Genomic DNA, 20623 nt, shown 5'->3' on the forward strand with positions numbered 1-20623 from the left:
TTCCCCATGCTTTAGGGAAATTCCATGTTCACAGCTACATGTCTATTGCTTACTAGTCAACTATGTATTTGAAGCCAAGATTCCTTGTCTGAACAGCATCTCTCCATCTTTTGCCACAACCTTTCTGTTTTGATGGCTGACTGAGTCACATTGCACTTTAACATTATAGTTATAATGTAAATATAAATATAAATGTGCTGATTAATGCAACATATTGCATCAAAAGGACGTAAGCACTTAAAAATGAAACTGAGGGAAGCAGCAATAAGAAGTATTTCAGTTTCATATAAAATACTCAACTGTCCAAGAACTGCCAGGCAGGTTTTTCTAAAGAAATGTAAATTGCTTTGGCAGAGTTGCAAAAAATTCCTTTAAAATAAAGTTTTCTAGTAGGAGATCTTCTACAGAAATTATCTTCACTCATTCTTGTGAGGTAAGGAACCAGCAATTAGTTACAGAACATTTGCTATAATTACAGAGTATTATAAAAGAAGGGTAATGGTTGCCACTCTACCAAATGAAAGCAGGCAAGTTTACTTGCTAGACAAGGCAGTGAGATCTTCAGAAACTAATTGCCTCCCAACCCCCCCCAAAGGTAAGTAAGAGGTGTACCTGAAGAGCAGGGCAGAAGAAGATCCATAACAACTGAATCTGCTCCTTTAGTGTAAACATTTATTTCATCTGTGAGAGGATGTCTGACCACTACTGACATCCTCTTCCTGACGGAATCAAAGCCCAACGTATGTAATACTTCAAAGCTTAAGGTTCCCAGGTGAGGTAGCTCCACTGATACCTGGTCAGACAGCCTTCCAACCAGAGAACAGCTGTATGCCCTTGCTGCATAGACAAGGGCAGCTTCATCTGGACTCTCTGCTTCGTAACGGAGTTCTCCTTCCTCAGGTGCACTCCCCCCAGCTGTCCTGCCTTGCTGGGAGCTGTAGCCATTGTTATTCATCTGTGCAGAGTATGCCAGCTTCTCTTCCAGTTTTAATAAAGTGCTATCCGTAGATGTAGATGAAAGCACGCTTAAACCAAATCTGTGCAGTGATTTGCTTGTAGCTAGACTAGATGAACTGCTGCTGTTAGATCCAGAGGTCAAGCGACTTGGAGTGAATCTTCGTATGAAGTCTTCAATGGTTTTTACTGGAGATTTTAGTAAAAATCGGTCTCTAACCTTGAGAAGAACAAAACGCACCAATGAACAAATGCCAAAGAAAAGCTGTACAAGAATTCTGACACTGATAGCCAGTCTAAGCATCTCCAAATAAAGAATAAAATTTCTTTGACAGCAAAAAGTAATGGTATTTGTATTTTGAGAAAGGAAAGTAAATGGACAACACTGACTCAACAACAACAAAAAAACTTACTAGAACTTCAAAATTGTATCTGTGTGTGAAAGAGCATATGTATGTATTAAAACATTTTTTTCTTCTTTCACCTCCTCAGATATGACTGATGGATAGTCTATCAATATTGCACCACCACCATCAGCAGTGCATACTAAAAGCTACCATTAATATGAAACCTTGTCATCCCTTGTGCATATTCAGTGAAGGTAGTGAAAAAAAGTTAATGCAATATTTTTTTGTTGAGAAGGGTGGTATCTTGTAGAAGTAAAGTTTAGTGAGAATATGCCAATGTTGAAAATATTAAGTGAAGTTTAATGAGAATATACTAATGTTGAAAATATTCTCAAAGACAACGTTGCGATAAGTAATTTTCCCCGTCTCTTTCAGCATTGAACCATTTTGCTTCAGACATATCATTCATTTCAGTTCAAACAAATCTGTTCCAAAGATACAGTAGTATTAATAGTAATAGCATATTCTTAGTAATATATATTATATTATATTATATTATATTATATTATATTATATTATATTATATTATATTATATTATATTATATTATATTATATTATATTATTATTATATTATATTATTGTGTAACAGTGTAGCATTCCTGAAACAGCAGAACTGAGCATTCTCCAAATGTTTCCTTGGCACAAACCCACATAATTTTGCAGACTAGTTCACTTTTTATTCCAATCTGGAACAGAAGCGAAGTGCAGAATTTTCTCCAGAATGGAAATTCCAGCTGCTGGTGAGCTTTAATATTACATTCCATTATAGTTTTGTCTTACAGATCATCTTGGGATTGCGTTCTTGAAATTCTCATTCATCAATGACACTAGTTAAGGCCAATTTAAGCAGTAACGATCATTATTTCTCATAATGAGCTTAAGATGCATCTTTTACATAATTTCAAAGTTTTAAGTGATGTTTTTCAAGTATGTTTCTCTTTTTAGACTTCTAAAGAATGTCTCAGCTTTTTCTTAATTTAATCCATACATATGAAATATTTATTCACTGACAGCTTATATCCCTTTCTGGTAAGTTTTGCACATTTGCAAATTAGTTTCCACACATACTTGTATATTTATGCTTATTAAATGAGTAAGTTACAGTACAAGAAATCAGGAGAGTTTCAGAAGTATCTTGAAATTGTTGATGAAAGCATATCTTGCCACAGAGGCCAATGAAATAGCTGACAACATACTCTATTCGGCCAATGCATTATTAAACTCACTCAAGTCACACAGTGGTTCTACGAGTCATCTCACAACTCGTTCTAGTTGTTTCTCACTAGAACAGGAGGTTTTCATTTCCCTAGCTTACAAGATAAATTAGTACCAAGGCAAAAGTAGCCTGAACTCTCTTTTCCTTTTTCTTTACCTTACCTTCTGTCGGGGCTGATTTGGTGCAGTAACCACAACTGTGTTACATATAGTCAAAGCTATGAAGAAGTCAAATATGTCACATAGTTCTGGACTCAGATGGGATAATGGCTGTTCATGGCTCCTCATGACCTCTAGATGCTTTGCACATTCATTCACCTTTTCTAACAACCTTGGGTCAGGTGTGATGTCCTTCTCCTAGTAACAAATACCAGTGATTAATATCCGTGTTTCTACATGTTTCCAAAGCAGCAACAAGCAATTAAGGCATCCAATGCAGTGTCAATATCAAGAGTTTTGTGGTGGCCTTACACCACAGAGTAGAGGTGGAGAGAACTGTAACACACCCATTCTAGACAATAAACAGTTAACAGTGAGCCTACTGGTAGAAATTATGTGAAATATTTATAGTAGCAATATTTATCTACTTTGGAGGTAGTGGATAGGAGAAGGGTTACATACTAAATTTTCTCCCTCTTTCCTGTTTAATTCAAGACATTTATTATCTAATACTGAAGTATGGTACACTGCAGAGACCAAAAGTGTGGAAAAAATAGACAGCAATGACATTTAAAGTTTGGCTTCACATCAGCACAGGAAAATGAAACCATCTTCAATTGTTTGTTAGAGAACAACAACCATCCACACATTTGAAGTTAATTCATGAGGGTTTTTTACATTGAAACACTGAGCACTTTCAACTCTATTTCATCAGTATTTTCTAGTTATTTAATATAATTCTTGTCAGAGCAAACCCTGGTATTTTGTAACACAGAGGGAGGCAAGGATACAAAAGATTAAAAGATAAACTGATCTAAGCCTCTTTTCTCAGCAGAATTTTATCTCTTGATGCACAGCAGCTGATGAATATGGGCAACCACACAACCCCACGTATAAAAACTGCAGCTTGGAATTTTATCAAAAGAGCTTACTCCTGTCTGAAATCAAGAAGTGCCACCAGTGAAAACAGCATCTTTCTTGGTCTATATTTGTAATTTGCTCTAAGGGTGAATTTGTGTCAACAGTGCAACAATGCAAAACCCCTAAATGGACACGACTTGGCTCCTCTCCCCTCTTATTACCATTCATCTCATGTAAAACTTACACAGAATTACAGCAGTATAAAACAAACCAAATGAAGTTGTAAGGACATAAAGCCACCAACATTTTGAAATGTAAAGATGTTTACTTTTTAAAATACAACACATGCAGTCGATGGATAACCACTGAAACACACTAAGAACTATGCTATGGTGTATGTCAACAGTATCTAAGACTTGGAATACGTGGTGTCCACCCCAGCACTTGATAGTTTTAAAATCCCCTGACAAAAGAGAAAAGAAGAGGCATATGCAGAGCATCACCTCAATGCTATTCTCAGCTTCTGCAGATAAAAGACATACATTTTCTCTTCAAAATCAAAGTATAACTAAAACAAACGTTTCAGATTGTCTTTACCTCCAGCTTGTTCCCACAGACAAGGCATTTAGATTAGATCTATGCCAACACTTGATTGTTTTTGTACAAACAGCTGTGACCACAGAAGTAAAAACACCAAGATGAAATCTATAAAGAGGCACACAATGCGCTACAGATTTCTTTACCTTTTCAGGACATGGTTCTATTACAAGATACAGGACACTGTGCATTTAGTTCTCATGACTTACCATTGGGCTACTGAATGCAGTGTGTTTCGAGAGTATGCTTGCTCTTTTTGCTTCAGCTCTGCTACCTGTGCGCCGGTGGGTTTTGGTGCTCTGGCTCCTGTGTATCACTTTGATGCTCTGATGGCTACAGATACTGTCACGCTGGGACAGAGTTCCTCCTTTTGGGGCTGCCTCTTCTTCCTCAGAATCAGGTTCTTGGTACATTGCTAAGCGTTTGGCTATCAGTAAAAATAAAAAGGGACAGATGTTGAATATGTTAAAAGTGGCTTAGAAAGAGGGAGAGGTGACTTTTTTCCAAATGATCTGATTTTAATATTATACTGTGCTTCCACAGTAAAAATGAATGATTCCATTACCAGGAGATATAGTGTAGTCTTAATTGAATGGTAATATCTAATGGAGGATGCAGACAACATAATTAGAAATGTAACACAATGCACTGCCTCCCTTATCATCACATTCTCTCTGAAAGGCAGTTAGACCCTGCAGTAACTCAGTGCATCCCTGAACACTATTCTACAGCTCTGCCTGATGAAATCAACCAAATAATTTGGTCTTCACTTGAAATCTGAGTAGGAAATAAACAATCCAGAAATTTTTCCTGTAATTTCCAACACGAATTTCAAATAAAGTATTTTCCAGAAAAAATGTCACATCTACTGAGTACCAGTTAATGACACCTGCAATGTACTCAGAACAACACACCTACAGAGCACTACCGCCTTTATTTTACACACAAGGATGAGGTACAGACAGCATTAAAGCCTTGCTTAAGGTCTGGGCCATTTGCTGCAGAGTGGAGACATGAACCCAGATTCCTGACTGCTAGCCTAGTGTTAAAACCACTCTGGAGTCTGTCCCTTCCTCTCTGCATGATAGGCAGGACAATGCAGCATGCAGTATGAAAACCAGGGTACCCTCACCTGCAGCAACACTTATTCCTATCACCATTTGCTGCAGTGACTAATTCCTGGTTTACACAGAATGAAAGAGTTTTTCCAAATGATATATTTTAGACGAATGCTTCCTCAGTGAAGAATCCAACTAAAACAATTAATGCTAGAAAACAATCTTGGCAGTTGAATATACAGAAATCAAACAGGAAACAGAAAGCAGAGGTGTGAAACAACTGTGGAATCCTGCCCCTCTAATGACTGGCTGTTTAGCTCTAACTGATATACAACATATTTTTTCATTCCTGAAGACCACAGGCATTTATTAATCTGGGTGATTCATTAGGCAGGCAAATACCACTCTAGGCAGGTATCTATTTATTCCTTCATTATGTATTCATTGAAAAGCTTTTCATTATGCTTTCAAAATAATCCACACTTTACAGATATACAGTACAAGTTACATACTTGTGGCACAGTTTGTTTCAGTTCTCCAGTGTAACGAATTAGATTTTCCTAATAGCAAATGATAAATCACTAGCATGTAAATTAATTATTCAGGCATTTAACAAACTCACTAGCATGTAAATTAATTATTCAGGCATTTAACAAACAAACAAAAAAATTATTTCAAAATACTTCCTGAGAAAAATCTTGCATTTTATATGGTGAGTTTGGCATGCAATCACTTTCAATGTATCTAGCATTACAAACAAAAACCCACTCACTATCCACTGCAATTTCCAAACATGTTTTAGCTGTCAGAAAGCAGCTGGAGTTGAAACCAGACCACACGCAGTACATGGCAATAGCTCTGTCTCTACAGTATCATACATCAGAGGTTCTTCCAACTCATTTGAAACATGTTTAGGCTTTGTTTGAAACGTAGCAAATGGGAGAGTTTCCCAGCCCTGGCTGTGACTGCACACCTGGTCACTGCTCTAACTGTATGCCCACGTATGCAGTATCCTTCACTGCACTCTGGCTCCTCCTGGCAAAAAATTCCGACCGTGGATGTAGAAAGGGCCATAGTGCATTTGGAGACACAGAGATTGCAGGACACACTGCAGATCACTTCTGCCCCACAACTTGAATAGAGCCCTGCAGCCCAGGCCCTGAGGCTGATGTAGACTATTGGTGGATGACTGGGGAGTTTCCTTCATTAACATTGTTTGGTGGGATACACATTCCTCTGTGTTATGAGGTGGGAAAGAGGTTGAGCAACAGCACATTCACTGCTATGAAGGCAGCTGCTCCTTGAGCCACACAGCTTCCAAGAGAAAAGCACAGCACTGTTGCCTTATCCTTTCAGTGCCTGCCTAGTTCTCTGATTTGTATGACTGAACCTACAGGACAGCTCAATGAATTAGGCAGGTCATTGGTCTCCTTGGTCCTTCTGTTGCATGGTAACGAGCTGCAGGTAAATGAAGTTTATTTCACCTCCACAGGCTGCTTCCTGCAACTTCATGCATGTGCTTTGGGCCAGTGCAGTTCTAAGCTCTCCCATCACTCTTGCCCACTAACTCCCACTTCTGCTCTGTAAGCCTCTATGCCTTTTGCCAGTGGAAATACAGATCCCTGTAGTGTGAATTTAAATCAACTGATTATAGATTTGTCTATACAGAAGTAGTCTACACAGAGGGCCCAAAGTGAACTGCAGCACATACTAACCAGAGATCCAGGCCCTGGATCAGGAGGAGAGCCAGACGGTGCCAGATGGCTCACTGCTCCCCCAGCAAAACAGATTCCTTTCAAAGAAAACCCAGGGAAGGAAGGCAGGAAGGCAGGCAGGAAGGCAAGAAGGCAGGCAGGAAGGAAAGCAGGAAGGAAGGCAGGAAGGAAGGCAGGCAGGAAGGAAGGAGACGATGACATCCCAGCATGTTACTTTGATGCCTCAAGAACCAGAATGGAGCAGCACACGGAAGGGCTTTTGTCCTTTTTCTCTTCTCTTCTCTTCTCTTCTCTTCTCTTCTCTTCTCTTCTCTTCTCTTCTCTTCTCTTCTCTTCTCTTCTCTTCTCTTCTCTTCTCTCCCTTCTCCTCTCCTCTCCTCTCCTCTCCTCTCCTCTCCTCTCCTCTCCTCTCCTCTCCTCTCCTCTCCTCTCCTCTCCTCTCCTCTCCTCTCCTCTCCTCTCCTCTCCTCTCCTCTTCTCTTCTCTTCTCTTCTCTTCTCTTCTCTTCTCTTCTCTTCTCTTCTCTTCTCTTCTCTTCTCTTCTCTTCTCTTCTCTTCTCTTCTCTTCTCTTCTCTTCTCTTCTCTTCTCTTCTCTTCTCTTTCTCTTCTCTTCTCTTCTCTTCTCTTCTCTTCTCTTCTCTTCTCTTCTCTCTTTTCTCCTCTTCTCTTCTCTTCTCTTCTCTTCTCTCGTATGATGGAGTGCACACCCTGGGATGGGGCCTGTGTGAGGGCAGTGCCCAGTCAGACAGTGCAAGCTCTGCCTTCATTATCTTCTGCAGGCTCCTAGTTAAATGCTGCTAACCCCAGGCTGAAAAAGCATTGCTCAAGATGATACACCAGTAAGGTTTTCTGCACTTTATAAACATTTAAGATTTAGATCAGTCATAAGAAAAACATTTTTGTGTCTCATTTTCATTACAGCCCTCAGCAGCAAAACCAGTCTCAAGCAGAGTTGGTGCGACATGTGGGCATGGCCACGCTCAGGAAAAGCATAAGAAAAGCTTGGATTTGCCATAGGGATAATGTTTTCACCGTAGATGCTGGACATTTAAATGGTAGGCTGGCAGAACTCTGTGCTGCTTCTTCTCATAACAGGTAATATTCCTTGACAGGGGAAGGACTGGCTACAGTTACTTACTTCAGCTTTGCAAAATGTACTACTCAGCTGGTCCAACTCCCTTCCAAGAAGAGGTTTTTTTAAAAGGATACATTTTCATACCTACTTTAAGCTTCTGCTCCGAAAATACATCTTGAAATATAAGACTTCAAAGATCCTGAACTGAATATAATTTTATTCCCTGTATAAAAACCCCATGGTTAAGCAGACAATGCATTTCCTGTACAATACAGTTATGCCTGCATACCATATTTCTGGATTCTTCATTGCTCTTCTTTCTTGCATTACATCTGACCGTATTTTTTTAATTCAACATAGCAAAAGCTGTTTCCTAATGCAGCACTCAGTTTATTTATTAGCATTACACTGATAGTGTGGTTCTTTTTAGTCTATGTAGTAATAGCTATCTTTTGCTCCCTATACAGGTTTTATTGTACCACATCCATTTAATTGTCCTTGCCACTGAGAAGAAGGAGGAAAAGGGAAAGATGAACAAGACTAGAATCTCATTTAACCAAATAAAATGTAATTCTTCTGATAAAAATGGTTTTATTTCAGTTTATACCAAGGGAAACTTGACAACAACAACAACAAAAAGCCTGAGCACCTTTCAACATTTTCTCAAGTGCAGTTTTATACATTATGCAGCAAGAATTAAGAAGTTTAAAGAAATAATGAAATCAATCATTATGCTATGGCTAAGGTTCACACTGCTTCAGCTGTGCAGTGTGTGCTTCTCTGGGAACATGCTGTTCTCTCCACCCACTCAGCTCTCTCCAATTGAGAACCTTTTCCCGTGAACATGAACCTGAAAGGCATTGTTGTGGGATGCTTTTCAGTTTCAGCACTGAAAATTGATGGCCTTGATCTTTTTTTCAATCGAGTTTCTTATTAAGGGCAAAGACACAAACAACTTTGGTAACACAACAATGCAATTCATGAAAGTCAAATTTCACTATCCTGTAGTTCACTTTATAGCACAAAGAAGAAACAACAGTTAATACTTATTCCATTAACCCTCTTCTATCTTTCAGAAGACAGCAGGAAGCTACAGATAAAACTCCTGTAGTAGCTGCTAAATATTTGAAGATAAATTATTTTATTTTAAAAATGTTTTTCTTTCATATCATTTTGATTTTGTTTTCTTTCTGTTTTACCTTCCATGCCATGTATGTTCTATGACAAGAAGTTAATTTTGCAGGCTGACAGAGACACTGTTTCCACACAGCCAGATGTTCCACTAACTAGAAATGTGGGATTAGGAACCTGTAAAGAATTTCCCTTCAAGCAGAATAAAACTGCAGACCCCCTAAACCAGAATACTTAAGCTGTCAGTGAGTGGGCACTATTTCACCATGGAAAAATTCCATTTTGCCTCAAACCATTCAATAAAGCTGCTACTGAACTGTCACAAAGGAAATCTAGATGTGCAGCCCTTACACCATTACACCACCTTATTTCCTTGTTATTTTGTAAGTGCAAGCTTATTTCACTTTGAAGTGTACTCTAGTGTCTACATAAAGATTCAGTCAAGCAGCTAGAACGCTATAAATTTGGACAAGTGTGCTAACACAATCTTAATTTACTTTTCAAGAACTTCCCCAGAAGAGCAAGTCTTGAGCTAAGAAAACACCAAGATTTCCCTTCCTCTAACCTCTTGGCATCCCCAGGGGCTTAATAACCTTAAGTCCTTTATTAAGAACTCTTTACTCCACTTAGAAACGGAGGTAATTCCTTGAGATTTTTCAGAGGAATTGTCAGTAGAACAACTGAAATATGTCTAAGCATAGGTATATGCTTAGAGAAAAGTAGTACTTGTCTCTAGGTATGAGTTATTCTGTCTTTTATAGGATTTAAAATGGGGCACTCTCTATGTACTGAGTTCTACATCAGCTCATACTGGTTCTCTCCTTAGTTACCAACTAAAATTTTTCAAAAAGCAGTAAGAAAGGTAATGAGAAACTACAAAAAAGCTACACAGAGTGCCTGGAGTACCCAGTTCTGCTAAAGGTTTTCAGCTTTCTGGGAAAGGCTAAATGGACTATCCTGATTTCTGAAGATTGTCAGATTTTAAAGGTGGCGATGAGAAATCCTTTTGGAAGCAACCGCTGCATTTATGGAAAAGATTTTTCGATTTCTATGCCTTAAAAAAAATTCTCTAATATGGCTGGACTATGCAGGCTATGTTCTTGTGACTGCACACAAAAAGAGTAAGAAAATTCCACTACAAAAGAGCCCCCCAAACTAAGACAGACTTTTTTTAACATTACATACTTTCCTATGAAAATTAGTTGCTAGCCAACCTTCATAAAGAAAAACTGGACAGCAGAAAGAAACTCATTCTCTCTCAGATTTAGTGATTAAGAAACTTTGTTAGACAAGAGAAAATCACTGAGGTTTTTATCATCTGCCCTCACTTGCATAAACTTCTCTTATTCTTATGTTGTCTATAGTTTTTTTCACAATCATTGGAAGGAAGGGGGGGGAATTAAAAGAATGAAAAATTCAGATTTTTCAGATTTCTGTGGTTGTATTCATGGAGACTCAATTCATGTTTTGTCAACAGCTTCATACAATGGGTAGTTAAAACTAGAAAAACAGAGATCACATCCCATAGGCAAGTGTGATTAATTCAGCATTTGGAAAACAACTACAGCAAATGTCAGGCCAAGACCATCTGGTTGTAGCTAAATCATGTAAAGACTTTCAGAAGCACAGTTGGCTTTTGGGCACTTACTGTCTTCGGGATTAGCAGACAGACTTGGGGCATGGCTCGTTCTAGGAATTGTTAGAAGCTGTCTCCTAGCCTGAATGGAAGAGCTCTGGTATGGCCATGAGATTTGACATATAGGGAAACAACACATTTTTTCTTTTCTTTTTCTTTTTGTGCTAACATTCTTTTGGGCTAAAAGGTAGTACTGACTGGAAGAGTAATTCTGGGATATAACCAGAGTGTAGTGCCAATGGGTATTTTGTAAATACCCAGGATATTTACAAATGGGACAATCATTTTTCTACTTGGAGTGGTCCATGACATACCCTGCTCCTGAATTAACACTCTTCCAGTCAAGAAGAACCTTTGGACAGACAACAGTCACACAGACATGAGATGAGAATTCTCTTTGTCTGTACCGAGAATTCCAAACCACAGAGAAATAGGCATGTATTAGAGAACCATGTCTAAAACAAATCTGATAAATTACATCCCACAAATGTTTAACTTTCTCCAGTAACTGTAAACTTAGGAGATTACTATCCTCCATGCAAATATCAACAATTAGGTAACTAGAATCCCATCCTTGTCAACGTAGTTTCCACAGGACCCAAACGTGCAGTACAAATTCCCAAAATTTGATCCAAACCAGTGCATAATCCACCATCAAAATACTGTAAGTGACCTCAACAGTGATGAATATTCCATAGCGCTTCCATCATGGAACTATTATTAAGTATGCTTACCATTTCCTCTACAGTCTTCATGAGCACTCCTGGATTCCTCTTCAGTGCTAAGCTTTCGCATAGCAGTACCCATGAGTAATACTTTGTACTGCCTCCAGCTGATTCTGTCCCACACTAGTGCAATTTACTGCCCTCTATTATTCATGTTTTTGTCACCTCTTGTCTAGACCAAAACAATGCAGTACTCCTGGGCACAGCGCCATCCACGTCATAAGAAACTTAGAGCTAATAGAGAATCCTGGAGGAAAATGTCTTCTCCAGAAAATTCATGAAAACTTGTTTCCCATACCTAAAAATGTATTAAGTCTCGCTCAGGGTTTCAGTTTTTATTTTAAAGCATGTAATAATTGCTTCAACCCCACATAAGGTCTGCATAAATCTCTGTGATGAAAACCATGATTAACACATCCATGTCTGATGCAAAACAGAACTCTCCCTCATAATCACAAAGCTCACCTTTCACATGGGGAATTTATACAGCTTTGTGGTACGAATTTCCAAGGAAAATAAGGATACTCCCACCACTGAAGAAAAAGACATGCTGCCTAAAATATGCCAAACCTAACACAACATAGCATATGCCTTTAAAGTAGCTCCCAAACCCCCAAAATTGTGCATTGCATGTATAGGGAGAGGAAGAAGGGGAAAGACCAATCTACATGTCAGGGAACTCATGTGCATTGCTTAATGCACTCCCTTAGTGCAAGGAACTGAGAGATGACAATGACAAATGCAGTATAATAACAATCCCTGTAGAACAGAAAAAAATGGGATAATTTCTCATAACTCTGAATAAATTTTAGGGAGAAGAGCTTATAAAGCAGCATAGAGAAAATTTATGACAGCTATTCACAATCTGTTGGTTGAGTAATTAACAGATTTGCAGCAGTCCAAGATTATGAAGAAAAAAATGCTTTAAAAGAAAACAAAAGTTCAAAAGTTAGGAAATTTCAGACCTCAATTTGCCAGTGTAGACATAACTGTCCTGCTCTCTGTGTGTGCATGGCTTAGCCCAAGAATATAGGACCTCCAACTGACTTCAGAGGAAAACATGCCAGAACATCTTGCCATGGGAAAAAAAGTCTGCAACATCTTAGCCTTGTTCTTGGATATGGCTGAATGGTGCTGTTATAACTGAAATTTCTCTCATAAAATTTATGCCTGAGGCAAACATCTGGCATGGTAAATCTGAACCAAATAGTTAGAAGTTTTGTACATCTATCCAAAACTGAAAACAGGATCTTATCATGAGCAGGGTCAAGCAACTGGAATGACAGGCACTGTTACCCCACCACAGCAGAAAAACAAACTTAAGTCAAAGAGGTCAGAGCAAGGATTTTCATCCTTAGGCATCTACTTTTACAGTGGAAAATTACCTGTTATCTGCAGCTTTTGCATCATGACCCATGTAAAATAATTTAAAATTAATTTCTTCATCTGAAGTGCTACTCAAAGTTTGACTCCAAGTAACAAACCATTAGGCAGGAAAAAAATACTTGGATAGGTGAAGTCATAATGTCATCTTTGAAACAGATCCAAAAAGGCAAAGGCATTTTACTTGGTTTTCTTGCATATACGGCAGCCTCAGATCACCCCCTAACTGAAAGATTTTAGAATTTTCTATTTCATGAAGTCTTCAACAAAACCTGAGGTGCAGAGCAGGATGGTATCAGTTAAAATATATGTGGGAAATTCAGATATTCTGGTATAAGACACAGAAAACTGGCTGACAAATCATTTGCAAGTAAGCACACAGCAATGAAATGTTGTTGATGCACACCCTAAAACCAGAAAGAGCTGTGATAGACATTTTATCATATCTAAACAAGAAGGTTTCAGCAGAAGAAAAGATAACAGATGGTTATAAAATCAAACTACAGAATGGAGCTAACAAAATACTTGAATGAAGAATAGTATTTATTGTGTTATTTATACTGATTATAGAGAACAAAATAAACAGACATTATCACGATTTATATAAAGAATTATAGAGAAAGACCTATTTTCCCTAGAGGGAAAAACCCAAAAGAATAAAATGCTATGTAAATATTCTGTGTCAATTAAAAAATTTGTCAGAAATTTTATACTGACTGGAGTTACAATGAAGCCCAAACACAGCCATAGGTGAAAAGAATGACTGAAAAAAATAATCAGTTTATGCTTTATCTAACACTTTTGTTTGTAGTGACATTCACTCTGTTTTCATTAACTTTTATATTGTAATATGAGATCATAAGAGGAAAGCATGCACAAACTTAGATTTCTGTTAAATACACTACATTTGAAGAAAAAGGATCTAAAAATTCAACACTCAACGCAGGGGCCTGAGTTCAGCCAACATATTATCTGATGATAACAAGCTCATAAAAATACCTTTTCTGCGCTGTTTTAATTGGCAGTAACATCATTCTTGCAAGGAACAGAATACACTCTGAAATTAGTATAAACAAGCAAACAATCAATGGCAGAGAAGAAGCAAAAAAGAATGAATAATCGGAGTGTCACATGCAGAATTAGGAGTCCAGCAATGTATTCCAAGTTGTAATTCTTTTCTCTTTCTTACCTACTGTACAGAGGCAGGAACTCACAGCTTCTCTCTAAGTCCTTTCTGTAACAATAATAACACTACCCAAAGATCTAGTTTCTTGAAAAAGAGTGCCTTAAATTTAAGGCCTCAGTACTACCTTAAAGTAGGAGAAGAAAAAGAACAACCCAATACTTCAAAATATCTTTTTCCCATTTAATATCTTATCATCTTTCTAAAGCATGTTTTAGAGTTCCCAGTCTATTTTGATTCTTTATCTTATTATGTATCTTATTTGTAAGATGAAATTCTGTAGTGTTCTTTGAGAAAACTTTCTAATCAGAGATCTTTATGTGTTGTGTAGAATAAGAAACTTATTTTTTGCAAACATGAATGAAATATTATAGCTATCAATATTTTTCTGCATACAGAGAGTTAAGAGTTAAGATCTGTTCTTTCAAAAGTGATAACAATAGTATGTTAGAGAAAAATAACACTAATTACAAACATCACAAAATAGGAAATCACTTCCTAATTTTAAAAGGGTGAAGAAATAACAGAGGGATGACAACTCTCACATTGTCTCATGAAAAACAGTAAGTTTTCAGTGTTTTAAGAGGCTGATACTTGTGGATATTCTCTCAACTGCAGTGTTCATAGAGCAAACATACCTGACACAGACACTTTTCACACAGGAGCACTGAAAACAATCTGACAAAGGTAACTTAAAATACTCTATTCTATCAGATTATGTTTCTTGTTATAATATGAAAACCAGCAGCTTTGTTTGCATTTATTTCTCAGTACAAAAGGATAGTCTCATTGCAGGTATTCAATCAGACACTAATCTGCCTGTATGCTTAAAAGTGTTATTTTACACTGTATAATTCCAACACACCAAAAAACTGTGATACCAGCAGCACTATTCCATTTTCTTACATTACTCACGTGCTCAAGTGCTTTATTACATCAGGAGCTAAAGCCAAAAGCTTTAAAAGTCTTGACAACAAGCTGTAGATATTACAGAACACTCTGGTAAGATTGTCACTGCTAGCTGAACACAGCCATCAAATTACACCGATCTGAAAGCAGCTGTTACGGAGTTTGCTGAGCGCCTATGCGCAATTTCTTTTGTTTTTCTTTTTGATTTAAGATTACAGCAACTTTTATGACTACTTCAGTTTGCCCAAAGTACAACTGTTAGATAGAAAACGTGACCATGAGCTCACCGTTATCATCATGGGAATACTCTATTCCAGAAACAGTGCATCTTCGGAAAACCATCTTATTTTCAGTAAGTGTCCCAGTCTTGTCTGAAAAGATAAACTGCACCTGACCCAGGTCTTCTGTGATATTTAAAGCTCGGCACTGCAGCTGAGAGTCTGTTTCTTCATCATATAAATCTTTATCTTGATGAATAAAGTATACTTGGCAGATTTTAACTATTTCAATGGATACATACAAAGAAATTGGAATCAGAACCTAGAATACACAAAAGGAAATAGAATTAGGAGAAAACAGAAGCAAGGACACAAGGAATTATTAAAGCTAGTTAACTTGGTATTAGACTGGAACATAAAGAAGCTATGTACTTTAAACATCTACACTAAAGTTATTATCATCTTTAAAGAGTTTATTTACTGTGTTAGATGAAGAAAACCTATGGTGAATTGCAGAGCTGGAATATGTTATTATGTCTAGAAAACTGATTATCAAAACATGGACAGAAGCAAATCTTTCTTAGGCTAATAAGCTGAGCTTGAAACTAGCTGGGGAAGGAAAAGAAAAAAAAAATCCCAACCCAAACCAGACCATACAATCAGAATACTGTAGATGTGAAAGGATTGAATACATTTGTTCTCCAAAAATAATAGGACTGTTTACAAATTCACTTTGCAGGAATACAAGAAACAAAATGAGAAATGTTAATCTCTCCATAGGAGCAATATCTTTTAGCCTTGGCTTTTGTACTGCAAATTATTTGAATGAAGATCACATTTTGTAAGTGCTGAAGAAAGAGACATGAAAAGACTTTCAACTGTTTCTTGAGGATTGTCAAAACTACATAAAATACCTAATTTGTACATGAGTTTTTCTCTGCAGATTTTTTTTTCAGGATAGAAATTCTTGACTGCATACATTGTTCAGTCTTCTGAATTAGATAGGAGGGATAAATTATAGCAAGTCTGTAAGTGGCTAATGTGGTCATTTAAACAAAAACTTCAGTGAAAGGTAGGCGTTTAAAGAATTCTGTGGTGAATTTTCTTAACCAATATCATAACCTAATCCCTCAGGGTAAAAATGATTTTAACATTCTTTTTCATTCCCTTTTATAAACAAGTTGCTGCTTCCAGTAAAGCAACCTCCTCTAGTGTCCCACTAGGCAAAGTTCAATAATATCTCAGTGACATGAGGTTTTTTTACTTCTCTCAACTTACCACCTTCACCGTTCAAGATATTTCTCCTCAGGACCAAAATCTTTTAACACAGTTTGTTACCTGGCTGACAAATGGATTTGCTAAGAGAAGTATCTCTGAAAAGCTGTTAAAAAAGTATAAAATTTATTTTCATACCAGAACACTGTACCCAAACTGGCATCCACAATTGTTCCACAGTGGGTAGACAGGAAGAGTGAAGCTTGTTTTCTGGCTCATGAGCTTGTTCCTCCCCAGGTGCAGGAGCCTGCACTTGCCTTTGTTGAATTTCAGGCAGATCTCCTCTGAGCATCTCTCCAACCCTCTGAGGTCCTTCTGAAGGGCTGCACAGCCCTCTGGGTTATTGGCCACTCCGCCCAGCTTGGTGCCAGTGAACTTGCTGAGGAGGCATCTGCCCCTTCATATGAGTTACTGGTGAATAAGCTAGACAACACTGGACCCAGTATTGAACCTTGGGGGACACCACTAGTGACAGGCCTCCAAATATACCCTGTGCTATTTACTACAACCCTCTGGGATCTTTTTGGTGCTTGATTAGCTTCTTACATGCCTTACTGGTAAAACGAGTACTACACATATTGCAGATTTATAACTTTATTACAGCCAACTAGGAACAGAGGTAACAGCATGTACAACTTGATTACCTGGAACACTATGATCACCGTCAGAAATAAATATACTGAAGCTAAAACAGGTGACAAATATTTGCCATCAGGCCCTGGAACATCAAAAATTGGTTTCTTCTTCTCACCATACTGCCATACCCATAGACCATGACCTGGAGAAGAATTGGAAGAGAGAAAAAAGCAAATTAACTCCAAGGAAAAATGCTTATTGTATGAATTTGTTCTTAAGAGTTATGTAGAAAATTGGTATTTGTTTTCAAATACTCTGCATGACTTCTGAAAAATGCCCCAAACCCATGCTTTTTTCTGCCTTGGGATTTGGGGTTTGAGAAAGGGCTTTTGGCTTTTAAAGACAGCATGCGAGACTCATTTCACATAACTTTATCTAAACAAAGTGAGCTGGCAAGTCTAAGTAGTTTAGACTGTTTCTGTAATCACTAAGGAAAACTACACTTCTTCAGAAAGTGATTAATTTCAGTGATACGCTATGTGTTAAAACGAAAGTACTCCACTGTACTAAATATAGCACCAGTCAACTATCAGTAAACTAGTTTCAGAAGAGACTTTAATTTTACCACATGCACAGAACTAACGAAATAGCAGTACCAACAGAGTCAACAGCATGGAAGCTGAGGAATGAAGAACAGAAGCAATTCCAGGTCTTGCTCAAAATGGTTTTTTTTAATTGATTGTGCTGACAACTAAATAAAGATAAGATTGTTATTGCTGGGAAAACTACATTCTTGCTAAAGAGACAGAACATTGCCTTTTTAAGTACAGCACTAATATTTACAATACTAAAATCCCTAAAATGGTATGCCTGATCTTTTTAAGGCATAAAAAATAAGGAAGAATTCTTCTGCAACAAAAAGCAGTCAAACTATCACTATATGTCGAAAATCAGAAAAAAGGACAAAGGTCTACTTTAAAAGTAATCTTCTGTAAACCACCTTTGACAAGATCCTTGATACACAGACCCAGCATTGAAAAATAAAAACACGTAAGTGAGCAGATTATTTTGTCCCTGTACTACCAATATGAGATCACATGCATGATGTCTTTATTGATGTGTGTATTTTTATTCTTGAGAGCAAAACCAGAAAGTTCCACACTGAGAATGACCTACATTAAGGTTTGTTTTATAAATAACCTTAGATTTTCAAAAGAACTAAGTGTCATATCTCCAGTTATACATTACTGAGAGAAGGTGCGAAAATGGCCTGACTTCTACAGAGTACCATGCAACTCAAAGGGCTCGAGCAAATTTCTTTCCAGCTGTTTGTGGCTGTCAGCACCTCGAGCAGTTTGCTCTGGCCCTCTGCTGGCGGCTTCCAGCCTTGCAGCAGACCGGACAGAAGGGAAGGCGCGCCTGTCACCTGCTGTGTGCCACCTCCTCCCGTTCACGTTCACTCCCCTGGGGAGCCCCAGCTACGCCGAAGCCACTCACAGGGCATGCCCCGCTGCTGCTGCTCTGGGGACAACCCCGCGGGGGCAGTGACAGAGGGGACAGCTGCCAGCAGCGGCTCCCTGCTATGAAGCCTCACCACGACACTTCAGCCCTGCGGACTGGGCTCCCCAACACTGAAACACTACCAAAGCGTGTCATGAACTCAGTGGAAACAAATAAGCTGGCTGATTCGCAGCTGGAAATACTCATCTTTAAGCAGCATTTAACAATACCTGGAAAGAGGCACACAGAGATGTATTAAAATGGCATAAGATTGTTATTAAACTACACCACGGTTGTTAGGAAACATTCTGGTGTTTATGCCATATGACTCACACACAAACATTACAGAACACACAAATATTAAGGATGTGGAATTCATATGCCATACATAAAAATCATTTTGGGTGCCAAATGTAAAACTCAATTCTCACAAATGAACAGAAAAAAGGCCTGAAGAGACATAACCTGAACTGCAGCATTTCCTTAAACACTCCCAGAAAGCTAGAGAGTATTCTACTTGGATTTATGCAGACTTTTGCTTATTTCTTCTATGTTAAAGCTGCAGCCTCAGGGACAATGAGTCCATGTTGTGCACTGTGCCCTCAATTTAATAAATAGTATTGGGGAATACCACTGTGCTGATTATGTTTATTCTCTGCTCATAAATTACTTTGCTGACTGATTAATGATATGTTGCACTCTAACACGTGTAATTTTGAGGGGACTGCATATAAACTGGGGGTTTTTTGACTTGACATTTTTGGATGCTGTCAAGGGTAGTATAATCTAAGACTTCAGATCTCTGGTGCTAATAGCATATATTTGATTGAGACCAGGAAGGTATTTAGATCAGCGTTGTGTATTAAGACATTTTGATTTTTGACAAAAATTAGTACAGACACAGCTTTATGGATTTATGTTTTGGCAGACACGTATGTTTTCCATAAAGAAGTGTATGAATCCCAAGACAGTGTAATACTTAAGTTTCTACTAGTAAAGAGCACTTACCAATGGCAGAAAACAGACACATGATTAGAAGTATGAGGACACACCAAAGGACATCGGCATTCATCTGTCTTTCAAGCTTACTGCGCTTGTAACGTGGTCCATTATTATTTAACAAAGCTTTGGTCTCATGCCCTGCAGAGAGAATTGCATCAAATGTGTCCAATGGAACTCTGCTATTATTTTAAGAAAACTATAAAAAGGTGATATGCCTCGTAAGACAGAAAAACAGCTCTTACCTGCATAGATTACTATTCCTGCAACTTCTTCTGTATTTCTAATGGTACATCCACGTAACAAAAGATTCTCTTTGAACAGTCCATCCTTTTTTCCATTTTTATGAATACTACAGAAAATTTAAAACCAGAACAAAACACAGCATGTCAAAACATTAAGCTTGTCAAATCATACTTGTAATATAACAAGCCCAGGAAGCATCTTCAAAGTTTAAGAATTTTTTTCAATTTGAGGGCAAAATATTTTGTTAGATCTCCCTCCAGGAAGGTTCTCTTTCAGACTTTGAAAACTGAAATTACTTACCCAAGGATCCCTGACATGCAGCAGCTCAGCTGGAGCAGTACCAGTTGCTGTTGGATATACAAATGTCCTGGACAAATGCTCACTGGAGATACATGGGCCAAATTGACAGCATGTGTGCAGACTAGATAATACTTGGAAAATGCACTGGATTTCCTGTGCATGTGTACACTGACTGAGCAATCACAGTCAATCCAGTCCACCTAAAAGCAGCTGTGTAGTTGATATGATTAACCCACTATTCCACATGTGCTTACTAAAGAAATCCTAGAAAGAGATATGGTGAAGTTGGGAAAAGACTGTGCTTCAGAAGCAGGGATACTAAGGAAGATGTGCCAGGGATAAGACACATCAGTTCAGTGAAAAGGAAAAATATTCCATGTATTAATCAGTGAGAACAAGAGAAACTATTTTCAGAACTTTCTCACCAACTATCTAAGAATGGCCTGCACCCTGAAAATTCTTGTTGACTAACACCAAAACGCATGAGAAAAATGGAATG

The 20623-nt window shown here is 38.0% G+C and overlaps 1 protein-coding gene across 1 annotated transcript in view; it reads right to left on the reverse strand.

Annotated features, from left to right (window-relative positions):
- The window catches only part of ATP10A (ATPase phospholipid transporting 10A (putative)), a 111242-nt gene that overhangs the window by 23099 nt on the left and 67520 nt on the right, over nt 1–20623 (reverse strand). Inside the window, exons 4-10 of the mRNA XM_069006147.1 lie at nt 19824–19930; nt 19588–19719; nt 17148–17281; nt 15298–15550; nt 4404–4621; nt 2740–2934; nt 613–1174 (exon numbers count right to left, since the gene is read on the reverse strand). Coding sequence (XP_068862248.1) covers nt 613–1174; nt 2740–2934; nt 4404–4621; nt 15298–15550; nt 17148–17281; nt 19588–19719; nt 19824–19930 — 1601 coding nt within the window. The remainder of the gene's footprint in view (nt 1–612; nt 1175–2739; nt 2935–4403; nt 4622–15297; nt 15551–17147; nt 17282–19587; nt 19720–19823; nt 19931–20623) is intronic.

Source organism: Aphelocoma coerulescens, chromosome 1 (genome assembly GCF_041296385.1).
Source record: "Aphelocoma coerulescens isolate FSJ_1873_10779 chromosome 1, UR_Acoe_1.0, whole genome shotgun sequence".
NCBI classification, from domain to species: Eukaryota; Metazoa; Chordata; class Aves; order Passeriformes; family Corvidae; genus Aphelocoma; species Aphelocoma coerulescens.